Genomic DNA, 19,353 nt, shown 5'->3' on the forward strand with positions numbered 1-19,353 from the left:
GGACCCTCCAGCTGAGACTGGTATTTGTTGCTCTGGGCTACAATCCACAAACATGCATCCCGCAACAACTGCAGTCCCAAAGAGCTCATCATCCAGAGGAACAAGAGAGATTCAGGGAGGGAAAACAGAGTCACAGGTGAATGTCACAGTTTATTCAAGGGGAAATGAGTTGTTTCTACCAGAAGCAGAAAAGGAAACATTTTGCATTATCAAAATATTTCTCCCCAACATTCAATGTATTGAACAATAAGACTTGTCCCCATTTTGTTCCGCCTAATGAGCAGTTGTTGTTACAGTATTAAGCACTACATAAGAAACAAGACTCCCAGATATCACACTATGAGGCTAATTGACTGGTTGCAGTTGCTCATCTTCCCACATCTCTCACACCTTTATGAAGTCACAGCAGTAATATCAAAAGCAAGCAGGTGAAAACTCTTGATTTAAATGACAGTGAGCTCTTAAAAGAAAATTCTGATGCAGTCACGAAGTACCAAGTCCCTCCAGGGCCCTGACCCAGTATCTGCTGAAACATCCAGGAGTCTAGTTCATGATGTGCAGAGAAAACAAAGGCATTCGGGTATTATTCTTTGTTGTCCAGCTTGTTTCACCTCCCACCCTCATGCTGCATTGTTGAAAACCTATGTCATGAAGAATACACAATCCTGACCCTCCCTGAAAAACCTGGCCACAAGGCCACCCCCCATACTGGTGAAGATCTCAGTGTCCGGATCAGTAGGTCCTGACACACTGTGGCTGGTTAGGCCCGGGGTGGGCAACACAGACCTTGTCTCTTTTTTTCCCTTCTATTTTTGTACTTGGAATGGTGCTTTCAGGAAAGCCTGTTTTAGTTTCTATACACTTTTCTCCGTCTCCTCCCTCCACAGCCTTCTCAACTCTCGCAGCAAATGAATCAAAAACCAGTTTAGGAATTGGTCAATACCAAGAAGTTCAGATGAAAACACAGCTTTCAAGGACCATTCCCTGCAGGTTGGTTTTGGCTTTCATCTCCCCAGGGAACCCTGGCCCCCATCGTAGCTATAGACACCTGCAGGAGGCACAGGCTGTCTTTGCACAGAAGTCTTGCTGCACACACACTGTAAATCCAGTGCTTCCCAATGTGCCAGATACATCAGGTGCGTGCACACATCCTCAGAATGGCTCAACTGGCTGCAGAGTGCAATATATATACCCAGGTGGGGAAAGGCTGTTCCGTATAGAACTTCATGTAGCCAAGATGCCTTTGTGACATTAGCGAGGGGATATAAAGGATCACTGAATGAGATGCAAGTAAGAAAAGTGGTGTTTAATTCTTTTTCTTCCATACAGTTCCAACTAAAGTTTCACACCTCAAGAATTATAGCAGCTCATTTGCAAAAAGAAAAAAAAAATGGGGAGAAAAAAAGGAGAAATTTAAAGAGGTATCTTAAATCTGCTTCCCCCTCAATTACTCTGTAATTGTTCTTGTGATCAGAAACAAAGTCACGAGGGAAACAGAAGCAAACTCAAGCTAATCAACACGGGAAATCCTTCCGTTCTGAATTCCCATAAAACAGAGTGGGCTGGGAGAGTATCCATGTTTTGCTATCACAGAACAGACAACTGGAACAAAGAATGCAACTGTAGACATAATCCTATAATATGCTGCAGCTCATAAGGAGCTGTAAACCACATAAGCCCTTTTTTTAATGATGATCAGGAGTAAGACACGAAGGACAGACAAGCCTGGACAGAAGATGAATAAACATCAGCTACCACATCCTAAAATAATTGTCAAGTACCCAAACCAACCACAGAATACATTGCACATGACCAGTTTCTGCTAAGATCAATAATATACTTCCTCATGGCAACTTAGCTTTGATAGTATGGTCTCACAGATTTTATTATTGCTATTTCCAACCTTGACTAAAGCTTTCAAGGCTTCCTGCTTTACTAGAACACACACATCATAGTAAAAGTAATTAAAAATGCAATGAGCTTTAAACCTCCTCTAAACAACTGCAGAGACCTCCTACGTAAGAGTGACACTCTTCAGGTAGTACTTCCCTGTGCAAGTCCTGTAACAGCTGAACAAGAAATTATTTCTTTGATTCTCATTTCCTTCTTTCACTCCTCCTTTCCCTCTCTCTCTCTCTCTCTCTCTCTCTATTCCCTCCCTTCCACAAACAGGAGGAACAGAAAAGCAGGGCAGGGTTTTTATTACAAAACCATGGAAACACTTGAAGGGCCTTAGAATGTTCCCAGACTGACTAGAGCTACCCTAGAGCAGTGATCGCCAACCTTTTTTTTTTTGATGGCGCAAAAAGTAAAATAGTTTTTGAGCACAGACCTCCGATATATGTGTATTTATTTATAAATTATACACATGTCCCACTGTACTACTATAGTATGCATATTATAAAACATACACAAAAATAGGAATTAAAAAAGGATGAGGATGATGAAAGAATCACCACCGTAACAGCTGCAGAGCACTAAGTCTCAGGAGCTTTGTTAGCAAGTCTGGTAGAAACAAAGAGTTGGTCCAAACCTATTACGATGCAGCTACAGTGAGATGCAGTTTTCTTCCTCACTATAGCCTATGAATTGTGATCAGTCAAGGTGCTGAACAGCAGCAGGCAATGTATCTGTGCAGCTTTTTAAACCTCATTTATGAATAAAGGTTCTCCACTAGATTAAGTTCTTCCACATGCTAACAATACTTAACAACCTCTCTCCCCCCGAGTATTTCTACTTCTGGAGTTAATACCAGATAACTTAAAACACAACAGTACACAAAGCTTTCCTTTATAATAAACTACTAGATGATTGTCTACATCATTCTATTCATGGATGTCTTCAAAGAGCACACGACAGAAACAGATGCTGAGTTCAGTGAATAGGCTTTACAGTATTTTCTGTCTTACTGCTGACATCTTGCCTTCTGCAACTGTATGCTTTTTGGTTGTACTGAAAAAATATGTTTGGGGGGTATTAAAATAAGCTGTTGAAACAAACCAACCAAAAACCAACAACCCTTTTCTCTTTCAAAGCAGATGATCTCTAAACACGATTTGCTTTTCTAAATCACAGCTATCAACACTGCTTGTCCCAACTCTTTGGCAAAGTTACAGAAACACAGTGCACTCAAAAGCTGTTGGCCTTAGAGCATGCAGAAGCAATCTCCACTATTCAAAGACTATTCTGTGCTCTTCCATTTATAATGTTGGCTTAAAGACGTTTAGCACTTAACAATACATAATAAAGACAAAAGCTTAGAGCCTCAAGGAGTCTACACAGCTTTAATCTCCCAATCCTGCAATTTCCACCATGTGGCTGGGCTGGCACTAAGCAGAAGCACATGGAGGCTATGCATTAATTGCTATGCAAATGAAATGAGTGGGTCACAAGTTCAAAACAGACCAAGGAAGGCTATTAAAGCATGGAACCCTTTTGCACAGGGTGCTGGGGAAGATAAAAGCTTGTGCCTTGAAGCTCTCGCAGCTCTAGTCTGCCCAGCTTGAACCAGACAAAAATAAAACCCCAAATGAGAGCTTTCAGCCTTGCACTGCAGTGAAGGCAAAGAACTCTGCCCCCAACACTCTTCTTAATCCAGGAAACCATAACCATACTACCAAAGTCCTGCAAGCAGTGTTGGCTTTTTCAGGCCCCCCAGAAGCTGTTCATAGCCCTTATTCCTCTTGTAACTGCAGATGCTGTGACCTACTTCCTCCCAAACACAGAGGAAAGAAATAGCATACAAACAAAGCTAAACACTTTCATATATAGGCACATTTTGCCCTGAACTCCAGGGACAGAGCTATCTATGGAAAACATACATGGCTCACATCTTCATATTTCTTACCATTCAAAAGAGCCCTTCAGTTTTGCAAATATACAAGAAAATTAGCATTCTCTGCTTCCTCAGCCAGGCCTTCTACTTCTGATCTGCCCCATTTCTTACTAGGAAAGGATGTTTCACTCTCCCTTTCTGCTTCCCTTCTTTCAAAACATTACAGAACTCCTTTCTAGGTAACTATTCCTAGCTATCAAGTTCCCAATTAGGTGATTTGACCATCAGTGACAATATCATCTGTTCTTCCTATTATGAGCAGGCTCTGCTCTAGTAGCTGTGTCCTTATGATCAGGTCCATCATGAAAAGACATATGATTTATGTAATATAAAATTTATCTGGAACACATACCAAACTTCCTAGAAACCCTAAACCCATTATGGACGTATTTCATTTGAGCATCGTTCTTTCAGTGACAAATACATACCCTTAAATTAACAGGGGTATTAGGATAATATTTAAATAGGTAATACCAGTTTTCTCTTCCCCAAAAGCATAGATCCCCTTTCTCAATATCAAGTCGTTATAATATCTGGACAGGTGTCCTGTTTGTTGTTTAAAGCCATTGGTCACAGTGCACTGGTAAAACACTGATTTGGCCTAATCACATTGACCCATACTTGCTAAAGTTAGAACCTACTTTTCACAAGATGTCAATACTGCAGCTACGCTCTCCCATTTTTTATTCTAATAGCACAGAATATATCTGTCTTCTGCTGCTTTATGGAAAAAAAAAAACACAACACAAAACCAACAAAACAAAACAAATTTACATACTGACCAGATAACCTAAAAGCAAACACTTATTTTCCAAGTCTGTATATTCTCTATCCACAATCCAGCTTGCTGTCATACCAGTACCTCAACAGTGTTGACGTAAGGTGAACAAAGAAAAAAAATTAAACATACAGCAATACAGTTTAACCACAAGGTTGCAGTCTTTTAACCCTATCTTACTAATATATCTATCTACTTGCATTTGTAAATATGGTCCTTTTTTTTCTCTCTCTCTCCTTTTACCTGGTCATTGGATAGGGGAGAAAAGGAAAATTATTCTGTATTGCAAATGAAACTATATCTACAGATCAACAATCTGTGCATGGAACAGCAAAGATAGGAGTTACAAGAAACTCTTGCAAGAGATTTAACCCATTTTTAATACCATGAGCCTACTAAACATAAAGCATATTTTTCTTTACCCAGAATTATTGCTTTTCACTTATGTGTGATCATGTGCATATCATAAAATAACACAACTCATTTAGAGGACGTGGCTTTATGTGCAAGAACCAAACATGACAACAGTTGTTTCAGCAGTATATCCCCTAATGCCTACATCTCTCCATGAAACTGCACTAGTAATAAATCTATAATAGGCAACACAAACTACTGCAGAACATAGAAATTAACTTAAGTTATACTTACTGTAATCTGGGAAGCATCCATGAATTGTAGACCAAAGTAATCAGTTTCCACAAGGTCCAAATGATATACAATCTGGTCAAACAACTCCTGCCCCTTTGCATTTTTCTGTAACAGAAAAGAAAGCGTGGGTTTTTTGTGGGTGGGGTTTTTTTTAAGCTCAAATGGGGGAGAGGACATGCACAATGGAAAATAATATCTAAACAGTAATTTTATTTATTCTAAAGAATTGTACTGACATTTTATTTTCTTCAAGAAAGTTACAGTGACATGTTGCTGTCTGCAGCTATTCCAACAGCATCAGACTTCACTCAAAGAAAACTTTCGAAGTTTGCTGTAACTTTAAGTGTAGGAGAGAAGGGCAAGTCTTATGTCCTGTAAATGTCCTAAGACACAGAGCCAACCTCTTAAAACCCAGTAAGCCAAATTCTCCAGTAAAAGCTTCCTCAAAACACTGCCTGAAATCTGCTGGCTGTTATCACACGTCAACTGCAGTCATGCAGTGCCATACCACCCCTCAAGCTGAAAAATAAATTCTGGACAGCTTGAATACCTGAAGAGCACTTTGAGGTAAACTAATGGGATTTGATAAGAATCTTTCAATAATGTTGCTAATTGCAATCACATTTACAGCCTTTTCAGGCAGAAACAAAAAAGGCAAAAAAAGCTACAATTCTTACTTGCCATGCCATCTGAAACACATAGGCATGGAAATAAAACTAACCTCAATCATGGGCGATGGGTACTAGTAGAAAATAGCCAATCTTAAAGCTAAGCTGCATTGGCCTGTGTACTTGTTCTGAGGTTAAGCCAAGAATTTATATACCCAGTGCTTCAACTTCAAACACTAGAAGCAGCAAAGCACAGAGGTTACAGGTGGGTAGGAGGAAGAGGGAAGTTATGGAACGAATCCTCCTGGGGGCCATCACAAGTCAACTGAAGCACGTGATTGGGAAAAGCCAACATGGCTTCACCAAAGGCAGATTGTGCTTGACAAACCTGGTGGCCTTCTATGACAAAGTGACTTGCCTGGTTGACAAGGGGTGGCCAGTGGACATTGCCTACCTGGACTTCTCCAAGGCCTTTGATAAGGTCCCCCATAGTCTCCTCCTGGAGAAATTAATGTGTTATGGCCTAGACAAGTGGTCTGTGCAGTGGGTGGGGACCTGCCTGACAGGCCGCACCCAAAGGGTGGTGGTAAATAGCTCTTTCTCAAACTGGCAACATGTCACTAGTGGAGTCCCCCAGGGATCGATATGGGGCCCAATGTTATTCAACATCTTTATAAGTGATCTGGGTAACGGCATCAAGTGTAGCTGGATGAAGTTTGCTGATGACACCAAGTTGAGTGGGGAAGTAGACGCTCCAGAAGGGAGAGCTGCTCTGCAGGGAGATCTGGATCGGCTGGAAGAGTGGGCCAGCAAGAACCTTATGAAGTTCAACATGGAGAAGTGTAAGGTCATGCACCTGGGAAAACATAATCCAGGAGTGCAGCACAGACTAGGATCCACCTGGCTGGAGAGCAGCTCTGTGGAAAGGGACCTGGGGGTCCTGGTGGACAGGAAGCTCAACATGAGGGAACAGTGTGCTGCTGCGGCCAAGAAGGCCAACAGGGTGCTGGGTTGCATCAAAAAGGGCATCGCCAGCAGAGAGAAAGAAGTCATTATCCCACTCTACTCAGCGCTTGTCAGGCCACACCTGGAGTACTGTGTACAGTTCTCGTCCCTGCTGTACAAAAAGGATGTGGACAGGCTGGAAGGGGTCCAGAGAAGGGCCACCAAGGTGATCAAAGGACTGGGAAGCTGCCATATGAGGATAGGCTGGGAGAGCTGGGTTTGTTCAGCCTTGAGAAAAGGAGGCTCAGAGGGGATCTCATCCCCATGTACCAGTACTTAAGGGGCAGCTACAAAGAAGATGGAGACTCCCTTTTTACACGGAGTCACATGGAGAGGACAAGGGGGAATGGACACAAGCTGCTCTTGGGGAGATTCCGATTGGACACCAGAGGGAAATTTTTCACACTGAGGACAGTCACCCATTGGAATAATCTCCCCAGGGAAGTGGTTGACTCGGCCATGTTGGGCACCTTCAAGAGTTGGCTGGACAGGGTGCTGGGCCATCTTGTCTAGACTGCGCTCTTCCCAGAAAGGTTGGACTAGATGATCCCTGAGGTCCCTTCCAACCTGTGATTCTGTGAAACCAATTTTTCTTGCAAACCCTGTTGTGTTACTTGGGGAAGGAAGCTTTCAAGTTCCTGAGTTAAAAAACCCCTTGGCTAAAAATAAAAGAGGGGATCATAGATCTCAGTACGAGACTGAAGCTACAGGTGTATTTTATACAGGAAAGTACCGATCTGGAACCACTTTTGTGCCTGCTGTCCCTTATACACCTTTGAGGATTTTTGTTTTAATTTTTTTTTTTTTAAAGCTCTAACATATTAGTCGTTCCCACTTCATCCCAAAATGTAGCAAAATTCTCTAATTTCAGCTGAAAGAAAGCTTGACAGTGTTCAGTTCCTTTAGTTTGGCTTCCTGCACAAAAGCAGCATCAATTGTAACATGCAGAACTCCTGCCCAGGATTCCAAGCTGTCTAAAACCTGTCTTCTCCAGCAAAAAAACAATATGAAGATTTTTCCAAGAAGGTCAAGTAAGCTTAGGTGTAAGTAGCAAATTTTATTTGAGTTGAGTTTTTTAGGTTTTGGTGGTTTGTTTTGGGGTTTCTTTTTTTAGTGTTTTGGTTTGTTTTTTACTAACAAAGCAGAAGCACAGAAATCTAATCTTATAAAATCTCAGGAACAGCATTAGGAGCTGCATTAAAACAAGCATTAAGTTATCAAACTTATAACAAGCATTAAGTTATCATCCTAAGATACTGCTTTATTATTTTGGGAGGGGCAAGATGTGAATAACAGACAATCTTAATCAAAGTTCAACATGCTATTGAAAGCAGATGAGACTACAACAGCTTTTTAAAGCAGTATCTTGCTAGGAAACCATCATCTTTAGATGTACAATAATTGCTAAATCAAATTAAAAAGTTTGTTAAAAGGTATCCAGAGCATATTTCCTCATATGTAGTACATTCAGAACTTGTTAAAAGAAGCCAAACCAAAGCACAACTGAGTCTGCTCACATGCGGGAGGAGAAAACCCTCCAAAGCAATAAAAATAGAAACAGCAAGATATGAGGAACTCACAAAACTAGGGAAAACTGATCTGATGCCCTATGATCACTCTATTCCTGGTTGCTTGCTTTATGGCATTAACTACCTGTTTATCTTCAACTGCCACACACCCAATAGAAACCAGAGAGAGCACACTCCACCTTCTGTACCCAAATAGTAGTTAATGTTCAACATATGTGTTACATGGAGAATAGCTCTGTACTGCACAGCTAGACCATAAAATGCAGTATTACATACATAGCTTACAGGAGATTATAACATTTAACTTGTCAGGAAATGAGCTTTCCCAGCAACTCATACCGCGTAGATGACAGACCTGCTGCAGCCAACAAACTGCTGACAAAATACTTTTTTTTGCTATGTTACACTAAAGGGAGAGATAAAAGTGGCAACTCCTTTCCCCTACTAACAGTAAAGGATGACCCGTTCTCCTTTCTTTTGCCTCTTCACTCCCTGACAATCTAGGGAGTCAGATTGCAGACAGATAACTTGGTACTGGTGCACTGAATGAAATGGGAGGTACAAGCAAAATACAAGGGTTTTTCCTCAGGAATTACATATACCCACATGCGTAAAAGTGGTCTCTAACGGAAAAAAAAGTCCATATTATAAGAAATCTCTGATTTTCATAGTCTTTTCCTCCTCTCCCTCCTTCTTGATAACACAGAAGCTAAAGAAAAAAAGCTTCCTCTATCAAAACCTGGTATCACACAAAGAATATGAAAATTTCACAGAACAAAATTTTCATAGTAGATCTAATCAGTTGGAATTTAACAAATGACGTTTTTTCTACAGACCCTCAACTTGTGCATATTTTTGGAAGATACATGTTAAAAAAGAAAAGCACCCTTAAACTACGAATATTTTACAGTCCCTCCTTGCTACACAGATGGTTCAGAACTGTCAGATGTAAGAGACCTGCATAACCTCCATCTCAAAAAAAGGGAGCATATGGCAACAAACTATATATCCGTACTATTATATACAGTTACTACTTTGTTGTTACGAGAGTTGTTATAATTGGGAACAGTAATGTAAGGAAAGCTGCAAAACCTTGTCTGGAGTTGTTTGGTTGGTTTTGTTTTTAAAAGCCCAGCAATTAAACCACTGCCAGTTTCTGCTGGAGCATTCCTTGAAACCAAGGAGAACTTGTGTGAGCACTACGAAACCTCACAGGCAAACACTGGGAGGGCATTTCAGATATCCAGCTTACAAACAAAACTACAGCCGCAACCCAAGGTAGAACTGAACGAGCATGAGGCAGTCACCTGTGTTCTCTTTTGACTCTTTGTCCTTGAAGAAACATAGAAAGACTGAATTACACTTGCAGGTTGGGAAGCTCAATGACAATGAGCAGCTACTGAGAAAAAGGTGAAAATAAGACAAGAAAACTTTAAAAAAAAAACCCAAAACCAAAAAAAGTGTTTCATGTCAGTCAGCCCTGTCCTGACTGACAATCATGCCAGTTTCCTCCACTCTGTATCCTGGAAGCCCTTCTCAAACAAAAATAATGCCCCATCATACTTTCTTTGGGACCATGAATCATGGCATCAAAGAAAATTCTTACTTTTAATAAGGATTTATTGCTGGGTCCTCCTACAAGGACTCAAACTGGCATGGGTATAAAGCACCTTGCAGAGCCACAGCGACAGCTGCATGGCCCATATTTCACGCAGGCTAAGTTTTTAGCTGCCAAAGACTTCCAGCCTCAGGGCATCTATGGAAATTCTTGTCAGCTAAAACCTGACAAAACAAAGATTAACTTCTCTAATTAGAAACTCTTCCATACTTGACATGTGAATAGGCAAGAGGTTTTAACATGCTTTTGGTGGGCATGAAGGAAAGGGCAAATTCATCAGCCAGGGACATTTTACACCAACTGGCTCTGTCCAAACAGGCTGATCGGTGTTGATTTTAGCTATTCCAGAAGTGTTTGAAAGGTTCTGCCAAAGGGCATGAAAAGGGGACACACAAGCCAGAAAAGCCCCAGTTTAGTGCAGATATAGCGCAAGAAGGCCATTGATCAGCCTCAGAGCATGCGCAGCGAAGCTGGAGAGCTTCTGCGCACACCTTCTCCAAACCGAAGTGCAGTATGTAGGAACCAAGCACAGTGCATTACATGAACCCAGGTGGAGTGGCTGAAATTACTGAGTCATACTAGAGAGTTCAGATTACAGCATTACAAAGGGACTATTAACAGATTTCAGAAATAGCTGAAGTTGTGCTTGGGAAAACAACTTGTCAAATAGGCCAGGAGTACACGAAATAACCTACAAGTTGACAAAATGATAGGAAAAAAAAAAGGAAAATAAACTACTGCCAAGAAAAAAGTCAAAGCCAATTAACTGTAATGTGTCCCAAACTGAATAGTGAGTAGTAGCAGAAATTAGTAGGTAGGTCACATTTAGTTTCTTTTTCTACAGAAACCACAGGATTATGGATTCTGAAATATGTAAAATATTTCTGCAGAGTGGGCTGCTATGATCTCATGGTCCCAGACACCATGTTTTAGCTTCTAGAAAGTTAGCAAAGGAGTATTTGTAGCTAGCAATCCTCTGCTCTGCAGGCCTGATCACTGCACTATTCTAATGGCATTAACATTTCTTCTCCCTAGCATTTCCTGGAACAGGGTAGCTCAGTATGTTCTGCTCAGTCCTCTTACACTGCAACCATTATTAACTAATTTTTCAAGCCTATACCTAAGACTTTATCTGCTGGCCGTATTTCTTAGTAGTGAGAGCTTGCTTTGCCTTTTAACAATCACTGGCAATGCTTTTTCCCCATGCTTCAGATATTCTACAGCCTAAGCATGCATAAAGCCACCTGGGCTTCCAATTAGCCTTGACTCCTGGTGCTTGTTGTCATCGGTCCTGTAACTTGCTTTCTTCTAGATTGTGAAGCCCTCAGTTTCTCAAACACATTCAACTGTAATGAAAGTAAGCAGTATTTGCATAATTTTAAGCATAACATGCCACTTTTTCTATATTCTTATAAATCTGTTCATTAGGTCCCTTGGGAACAGTGTGGGATAGACACCACCTTCCACACTTGGTCACTGAGGGGTATGTAATTACAGTGAAGTCATCCTTCGGATCATGACTCTTGTAGGCACATCAGCTCATAACTAAAAAGAGCTGCATATTATACAGCAAAATTGCTATGATATCTAACAGCTTCAGCCAACTACACAGTTGGGGTCATGGCTGGGCTTGCAGAAGCTGCTCTGAAAACCATGCTATCCAGCCCAGCTATGCTGCCATAGTAAATATTGTCAAAGATGGTAACATTTTTTCAAGTTCCAGTTTCCATGCTGCCATCCAGAGACAGCTCTCTGCAGAGGGCATGCTGCTCTCTGCAAACTAGTCATGACCTTGGTGCCTGTCCCACCCTCCTACTAGGAGACCTAATGAACAGATTCACAAGAATATGGAGAGAGTTGCACTTCTGTGCTTGGAACTACACAAATATCGCTTTCTTTCAATATGCAATAAATTCAATGTTAAGACTAAAAGAAAAGAAAGTGACTTCCTAATACATCATATTTCAAGTGGGGCCAACTTGCTCAAGCTCCTTGAAGAGGTTATTTTCTTAGCAGTCAACCCCTGACTCAAGTTTTCAGTTCTGCCTCCAAGCTCACTTAAAAATGTGTCACTGTTCAAATGACCATTAAGCCTCTTACCCTGTCATGCAGTAACAGCAGCATTGCTTCAGAGCCTGCTACTGCATGCCAATTATGTTTAAATGTAGTATGGACTACAGAAACAAGCAGCGTTCCAGAACGTGCCCAGAAGAAAATACAACTGATGCTGCATGTGAACTTCTGGCTGAAAAAGAATGAAATTCAGTCTAACCTCTTTGAGAAATTAGCTAAAAAGAAGAGCCAAAATCACGTCAGAATCAGAGTTATTTAGGTTGGAAAAGATCTTTAAGATCACTGAGGCCAACCATTAACCTAACACTGCCAAGTTCACCCCTAAACCATGACCCTAAGCACCACATCTACATGTCTTTTAAACACCTCCACGGAAGGCAACTCAACCACTTCCCTGGGCAGCCTGTTCCAATGCTTGACAATCCTTTCAGTGAAGATTTTTTTCCTAATATCCAATCTAAACCTCCCCTGGCACAGCTTGAGGCCATTTCACCTCATCCTATTGCTTGTTACTTGGGAGGAGAGACCAACATCCACCTCACTACAACCTCCCTTCAGGTAGTTGTAGAGAGTGATAAGGTCTCCCCTCAGCCTCCTCCTCTCCAGGCTAAACAACCCCACTTTACTCAGCCGCTCCTCATAAGAACTCGTTCTCCAGACCCTTCACCAGCTTTGCTGTCCTTCCTTGCACACACTGCAGCACCTCAATGTCCTTCTTGTAGTGAGGAGCCCAAAACTGAACACAGTATTTGAGGTGTGGCCTCATCAGTACCAGGTACAGGGGACAATCATTTCCCTACTCCTGCTGGCCACACTACTCCTGATACAAGCCAGGATGCTGTTGGCCTTCTTGGCCACCTGGGCACACTGCTGGCTCATATTCAGCCAGCTATTGACCAACACCCCCAGTCCCTTTTTGCCAGACAACTTTCCAGCTACTCATCCCCAAGCTGTCGTGATCATTGCATGGGGTTGTTGTGAACAAAGTGCAGGACCCAGCCATTGGCCTTGGTGAATTTCATACAAGGATGTGTGAGATGTATGCCCATCGATCCAGCCTGTCCTGATCCCGCTATAGAGCCTTCCTATCCTCTGGCAGATTGACACTCCTGCCCAACTCGGTATCCAGTGCAAACTTACTGAGAGCGCACTCAATCCCTTTGTCCAGATCATTGATAAAGATATTAAATGAGACTGGGCCCAAAACTGAGCCCTGGGGAACACCACTTGTGACCAGCTACCAACTGGATTTAACTCCATTCACCACAACTCTTTGGGCCCAGCCAGCTCACCAGTTTTTAACCCAGCAAAGAGTACAACCATCCAAGCCATGAGCAGCCAGTTTCCCCAGGAGAACGATGTGGGAAACGGTGTTGAAGTCCTTACTAAAGTCTAGGTAGGCAACAACCACAGCCTTTCCCTCACCCACTAACCTTAACCTCCCCCTGCAAAAAAAAAACCAACCCAGAACAACAAAAAAAAGCCAAACACATACACACACAACCAAAGCCCCAGCCCTTCATCAGGAGACAAAAATTCCTCTAAATGGCATTTATTTATTATAACCTTGAAAGCACAAACACTTTGCTGCATTTTTGTCAATGCCCCAAACTAAAATTGCTGTTTCCTGAGGAAAAGCAGCTTATGAGCAAAGCAAAAAAAACCCAATCAACATACCAAGCCACTTCCTTCAAATTACTCTCAAAGTCTATGATAAAACTAGGCCTCTCACAACGCACATCACATCAAGGGAATAGGGGGAACCTCAAATAAACAAACAGCATGCTACCATTTAAGTACATTCTCTCTGCTGGTAGATTGGCACTAACAGTGCAAGTGAGCTGGGTTGTGACCAAGATGCCAATGAGAATTTGCAGACAGGTAGTAAGAAAGAAAAAATAATCACCAAGCAGTGGGTATAGTAAACCTCACTATTGCTGCACAGCAGCATTTCTCAACAGCACTCAAACTCTCATTTCTCCACCAATTAATGGCAAGAAGAATCAGTGTTCACTCCCTGTTATGGAAGATGGAAATAGGGACTAATGACTGCAAAAGACAAGTAACACCTCTGCTCCTTTTCACAGGACAGCAAGGACTGAAGGTAGAAGGTCTATAGAACTGGTATAGAGGAGAAGCCAGAACAAGAACAAATAAACAGATTATAATATTTTATATGCACCAGGCAAGGCACTACATAAACACACATGGCACTGGGTCATATCACATTGGCCAAGTCTCTCCTATCAGCCTAAGCTTTCTCCCTGCTATATAAGGGCAGTCACTTGTGAATAAAAAAAACAACAACAAATTAAAAACAAAACCAAGAAACCCAAAACACAATGAATTAAGGGTAGGGAGGAATAATATGCCATTTTCAAGCTCTGCAATAGGAATGAAGAAAAGATTTTTAATTATTCATAAAGTACAAACTCACTGAGATGAATGAAAGATTGTACAGCAGCACAGCATTGTACAGAATATACAGAAAATAGGGCAGAGAGGGAATTATCTTACATCAGAACAGTCAGTAAAGAGCCCAAAACCATGCCAAGAAACATGCTGGAAAGATGTCATATGTACCGCAACACTTAAACATAAAACAGATTCAAGAAAGCCAGGTGAGATTTGAAGGGTGAGGATATGGTTTCCTTTGCCACTTCGTGCATCCCTACTCCCAGTCACTTCCTTCCCCACCTTTGAAACACTCTTGCTCAAAAGGACAAATAAAACGAGTGGACCAGCTTTGTAAAATGATCTCTACAACGCTAACTTCTTCTGAAAGCTGGTTTTGCACAGTTCTTTCAACATACCTACTTTCACTAACTGAGCTTTACAGTACAGCCCTTCAAAAACTAATTAATGTAGCATACCTAGAACCTCAAATTCCATTTTGGTGGTGAAAAAAGGAGAATGGAACTATCATGACTCAAGACCTACATTATCTGGAAGGGAGAATTTCACCACTTCCTTAGTTTTTTCAGTGACAAGGTCGGGGCTGCCCCATACTGGGCGCAGCTGGTTCCATCTATCTCCACAATGGACCCACTGGCTGCTGGTGGGAAAGAAGCAGGTATAAAGTCAGGAGCAAAGGAGTGGATTTGAGCCTGGAAAAGAGGTGTCTTTACCTTGACCCACAAGCTTTCTTGTTCCTGTTTTTTCTCTGTATTTTCTTCCCCCATCCTGCTGATGGGGGGACAGAATGAGGGACTGCGTGGGAGACTGGCCGTTGGCTAAGGCTAAACCACCACAGTGGGGAAACCCTTATGCAGAGCAATTTTATATTTTGATCAAGTCAGCAGTCACCTGAAGGGCATGCTGTCTTTGAAGAGCCTTTAATCTCTCCAAAAGCCACATGAAGGAGAAACAGATACTACCATGATGGGTACCCTGTAAGTGCAATTACTATTGGCAACATTAATAATCAGCACTGACATTTTTATTTTATTGGACTCAGATTAAGGTCAGAGTGTCTGTTTGCTGTCCCTTTCACCTACATGTACTACTGGCAACACAGACCTCTTCTAAGAAAAAATCACTGTCAACACTTCTAAATGGCATCCTCAGGCAACAGATTAAAAACTACCATCAGCCACGGAACAAAGTAGTAAAAAAATCCTTACTTGTAACTTTATGTTCTAGAAGTGGGCCTGGACTCCTGTCATTTCAGATACAGGCAGGTTACCCCATCACATATCTACATGCAGAGGCACAATTAATTTAAAAAAAAAAAAGTTATTTGTATGGAAGGAAGATTCTTTTTCACCCCTAGACTGCCAGCTCCCTCTTCTGACCTGCATGAAATAATACATGCATCTCAGGTTCAGGCACACAGCTGATGAAACAAAAAAAGAGGTAGGGGATGAGGAAAACAAAAACATATGCTGAGACTTCTTAACATACAGGATTCCATTCGAAGTACACTTACAGTTCTGCATCCCCGGAGGAATTGACAGAACTTGATAAAGCTAAGCTATGGGTGTTGAAGTGGCAGCCACCTCTAAGAGACGATACCATCAAAGCCAACATGGACCGTTATGCATCCCTTGTGTGACTTGCCCATTGCCCTCCTGCACAAATCATGGTAGGATATAGGTGCCATTTTGCTGGAGAGCTAGGGAAGATTCTAGGGTAATGACTTTAAATTACATTTGAGAAATAACACAGAACACTGACTGGCATAAGCTAAGCTATCCTAAAAGAGAACAAGGAGAAAGAAGCAAATGCTACTAGAAAAGAATCCCAGGAGAGTTTAGCAAAGACTCTCCGCTTTCTTATGCTAATGGATACCAAAGTTTCAAAAGACATCTTTGGTTTCTTATAAGTCTGCATTTGAGTGCTCCATGAGTAGAAACAGTTTTAAATAGATGCAATTGTACAAATAGAATTTTCCATATGGACACACATCTTTCATATACATTTTGCATGTACGTGTGCCTGACTCAACTCTTCCCAGTCTTTTTAACTTGTTTTTAAATAGGACACTTATGACTGTCTAAAGTAAAACAGTTTAATGATAAGGCTCTACTGGCAACCTTCCTCTGGCATAGACGCAGCTAAGACCAGCAACAATGCCCAGTCAGACATACATGCAATACAAGCCAGAAGTACTTTATGTAAGGGAAGCCTGCAGGCTCCCTGCTGTCCCTGCCTGTGAAGCCACTGGTTCTATTTCCAACTCTCACCCAAAAGGTTTGTCAGGGCAGCTGTACTACATGCCTAGTAAAGAAGTGCCTACAGGGGGAATTTACATCAGTATAACATCACTACTGAGTTAAGCTAACAGTGCTTTAAAACCCCCTCTCCACACAGACATTCACTTACAGGCCACACTGTACAGGCTGGTGCGGGGCCTGTCTTGCCAAAAGCTGTTCCTCAAATATGGGCAATGGGGCAAGGAGGAGGCCACAAAGCTGTGCTGTGGCTGGGAGGCACAACCTAGAAGTGCTGCTCTAAGAACAGATGCCTCAAACAATGCCTTATAGATCATTGCTTTTAGGGTATAGAACAGGACCTGTAAAAGCAAAAAGGTGTAGATTCCTTTAGAAACATCACATATGCTGCAGGAATTTAGTTTTATCTATGTCTGGATAAAACTAGAAGTCCCTTAGAACCACTCCTCTCTCACGGCACAAATAGTGTATACTGTTTATGCTCATACAATTCACGTTCAATTGTTCCTGTTTTTTTTGGTTTGTTTGGTTTGGTTTTTGTTTTAAGTTAAAACATACTAGTGGCACTTTCCATAGCGGAAAATTAATCCCACATGCCTGCTAACATTAGCATTAATTACCTATTCCCTTATCTGGCAAAGTCTTATAAAGTGCTAAATCACATTAATTATTGATCCCCCTGACAGTTACAGTCTCCAAAAGAAGTTTGAAGATGTGAAACGTAGAAGTAGTGACCACAAAGGGAGTTTACAACTCAAGGACAAAGCTCTAAGGTTGTCCTTCCTCATAAACTCTACAGATTTAAAATACAAAGACAAACTCTTTTAGAAGTTACCTACTTCAGACAACCAACACACTGCAGCACTCTTCACGCTTTGTTCTTTCATTCACTAAGCCACAGGACCTCTCCAAAGAATCAACTCCAATTATTTGCTTTTCTCTGAAGAGAAGCAGAAATTCAGAGAAGTCAGTAAAACCTCTTAAACTGCAGCTTTATAATCAGCAGTTTAAAAAACAAAGACAGACTAGGTAAGGTTGCCACTAAAAGTATTTTATTTAGTGGGCAGGCTGGGAAGACATAATTCTTTTTAAACACAAACGTAATTAGCCAAGTATATGCAATTACGGAATTACTACAAATTACATTTCTCTCTAGAAAGACAGAAGATGGAATAAGAACAGGCATGTGGTTTTTATAGAAAAAACCTCACTAGTATAATTGAAAAAAGTTAGAGTAGATAATAGTTCAATCATAAAGAAATAACCTCTCTCAGATGATGCCACTGCTCAGTGAAAAAAAAAATCTAATAGCAGACCTAGGTTTATTATATTGAAAAGAAGTCCAGCACTCTAATCTCCTCACTGCTGCAAAGGAGTTATATGAGGCAAGATAAATTCTCATTGTGCTATAGAATTTAACTTCTTGCTCTGTTATAAACATTCAGATCTGAAGAAAAAATGGACACCTTACAGCACTGAAATAGGCATGACAGCGCAACATTCTGCTTATCTTCATTCTGAAGAATGAACAACGACTGATGTGCCTGGGTTTTTTTTTTTTAATTAAAGTAAAAACACATTTAAGCTAAAAGTTCTGAGTGTCAACATGAGGAGCAGGAAAAACTAGGTTATAGCTAAAATTAATTTCTTGTATTCCATGCCAACCAACAGATCATCCAATCAAGGTAAGTAAGAGGCTGAGAAGTAGTGATTATTAACAAGACCTCTGATCCCACAGTTAGTATGCAGAAAAGCACAGAACTGATCAGAATCTGGGAAAGTGACATTTCTGAAAAAGACAGACGGAAAAGATGAACCATAAATCCACACAGGTGTCAGACTTTTCCCCTGTCAGGCTCCCTGCAAGCTGCAATATTTGCTGCCTGCTTGGAGGGAATATCATATGCCACCACTTCCTTTGGATGTACCTTGAAAGACTGCCTTCAGAATTGTTTAGACAAAAATACAGATGAAAAGCAAAAAACGTGATCAAAGGTACATGCTACATGTACATACATTCCATAGTATAGATAGATTAGTAACAGTTAGAAGGCTACACCACATATGGTTTGATTTGAAAATCCATTCGCACCAGGCTGCAGTTTTTAGTAATTTGCTGGAAGGTTTGAGTTTTGTCTTTCACATTCAGGTTTCACTGCCCCTCCTGTCTCCATGCCATTAAATGGATTCTGGCCATTTACATGTCAAGGGAAATAAAACAGAAACCAAAAGACTATAGTGGAAATTAAACCCAAGCACTATGAAGGGGTAAAAAAAAAAAAAAAGTATCAGCTTTTCAGCTTGCTTATTTTACCTGTGTATTAACACCACCTTAACAGGAGCTTACACTCTTGATTCAGACCACCACACAAACACAGGAAAACTTCTCTATTGCCACAGCGATTGCCAGAGATTCAGCAGAGCTTAAGCTGGCGACACTCCCAGTTTACTGTAACAGGTTAATGAGGCATTCCTTCTGGCTGTCTCTTTCCACCTGGGCATTTCACCTCAACAGAAGTTTTGCTATGCTTGACAACTTTTACAAAAATCTTCTTCTCAGAGCCCAGACCTCAAAACAGATGAGAT

General features: G+C 41.2%; 1 protein-coding gene across 6 annotated transcripts in view; it reads right to left on the reverse strand.

Annotated features, from left to right (window-relative positions):
- Positions 1-19,353, reverse strand: part of EPB41L4B (erythrocyte membrane protein band 4.1 like 4B) — a 190,292-nt gene that overhangs the window by 126,410 nt on the left and 44,529 nt on the right. For all 6 annotated transcript variants that reach the window (XM_075084416.1, XM_075084414.1, XM_075084413.1 and 3 more), the window contains one exon: positions 5,262-5,366. In XM_075084416.1, the coding sequence (XP_074940517.1) occupies positions 5,262-5,282 (21 nt within the window). In that variant the 5' untranslated portion in view covers positions 5,283-5,366. The remainder of the gene's footprint in view (positions 1-5,261; positions 5,367-19,353) is intronic.

This window comes from Phalacrocorax aristotelis, chromosome 2 (genome assembly GCF_949628215.1).
Source record: "Phalacrocorax aristotelis chromosome 2, bGulAri2.1, whole genome shotgun sequence".
NCBI lineage: Eukaryota > Metazoa > Chordata > Aves > Suliformes > Phalacrocoracidae > Phalacrocorax > Phalacrocorax aristotelis.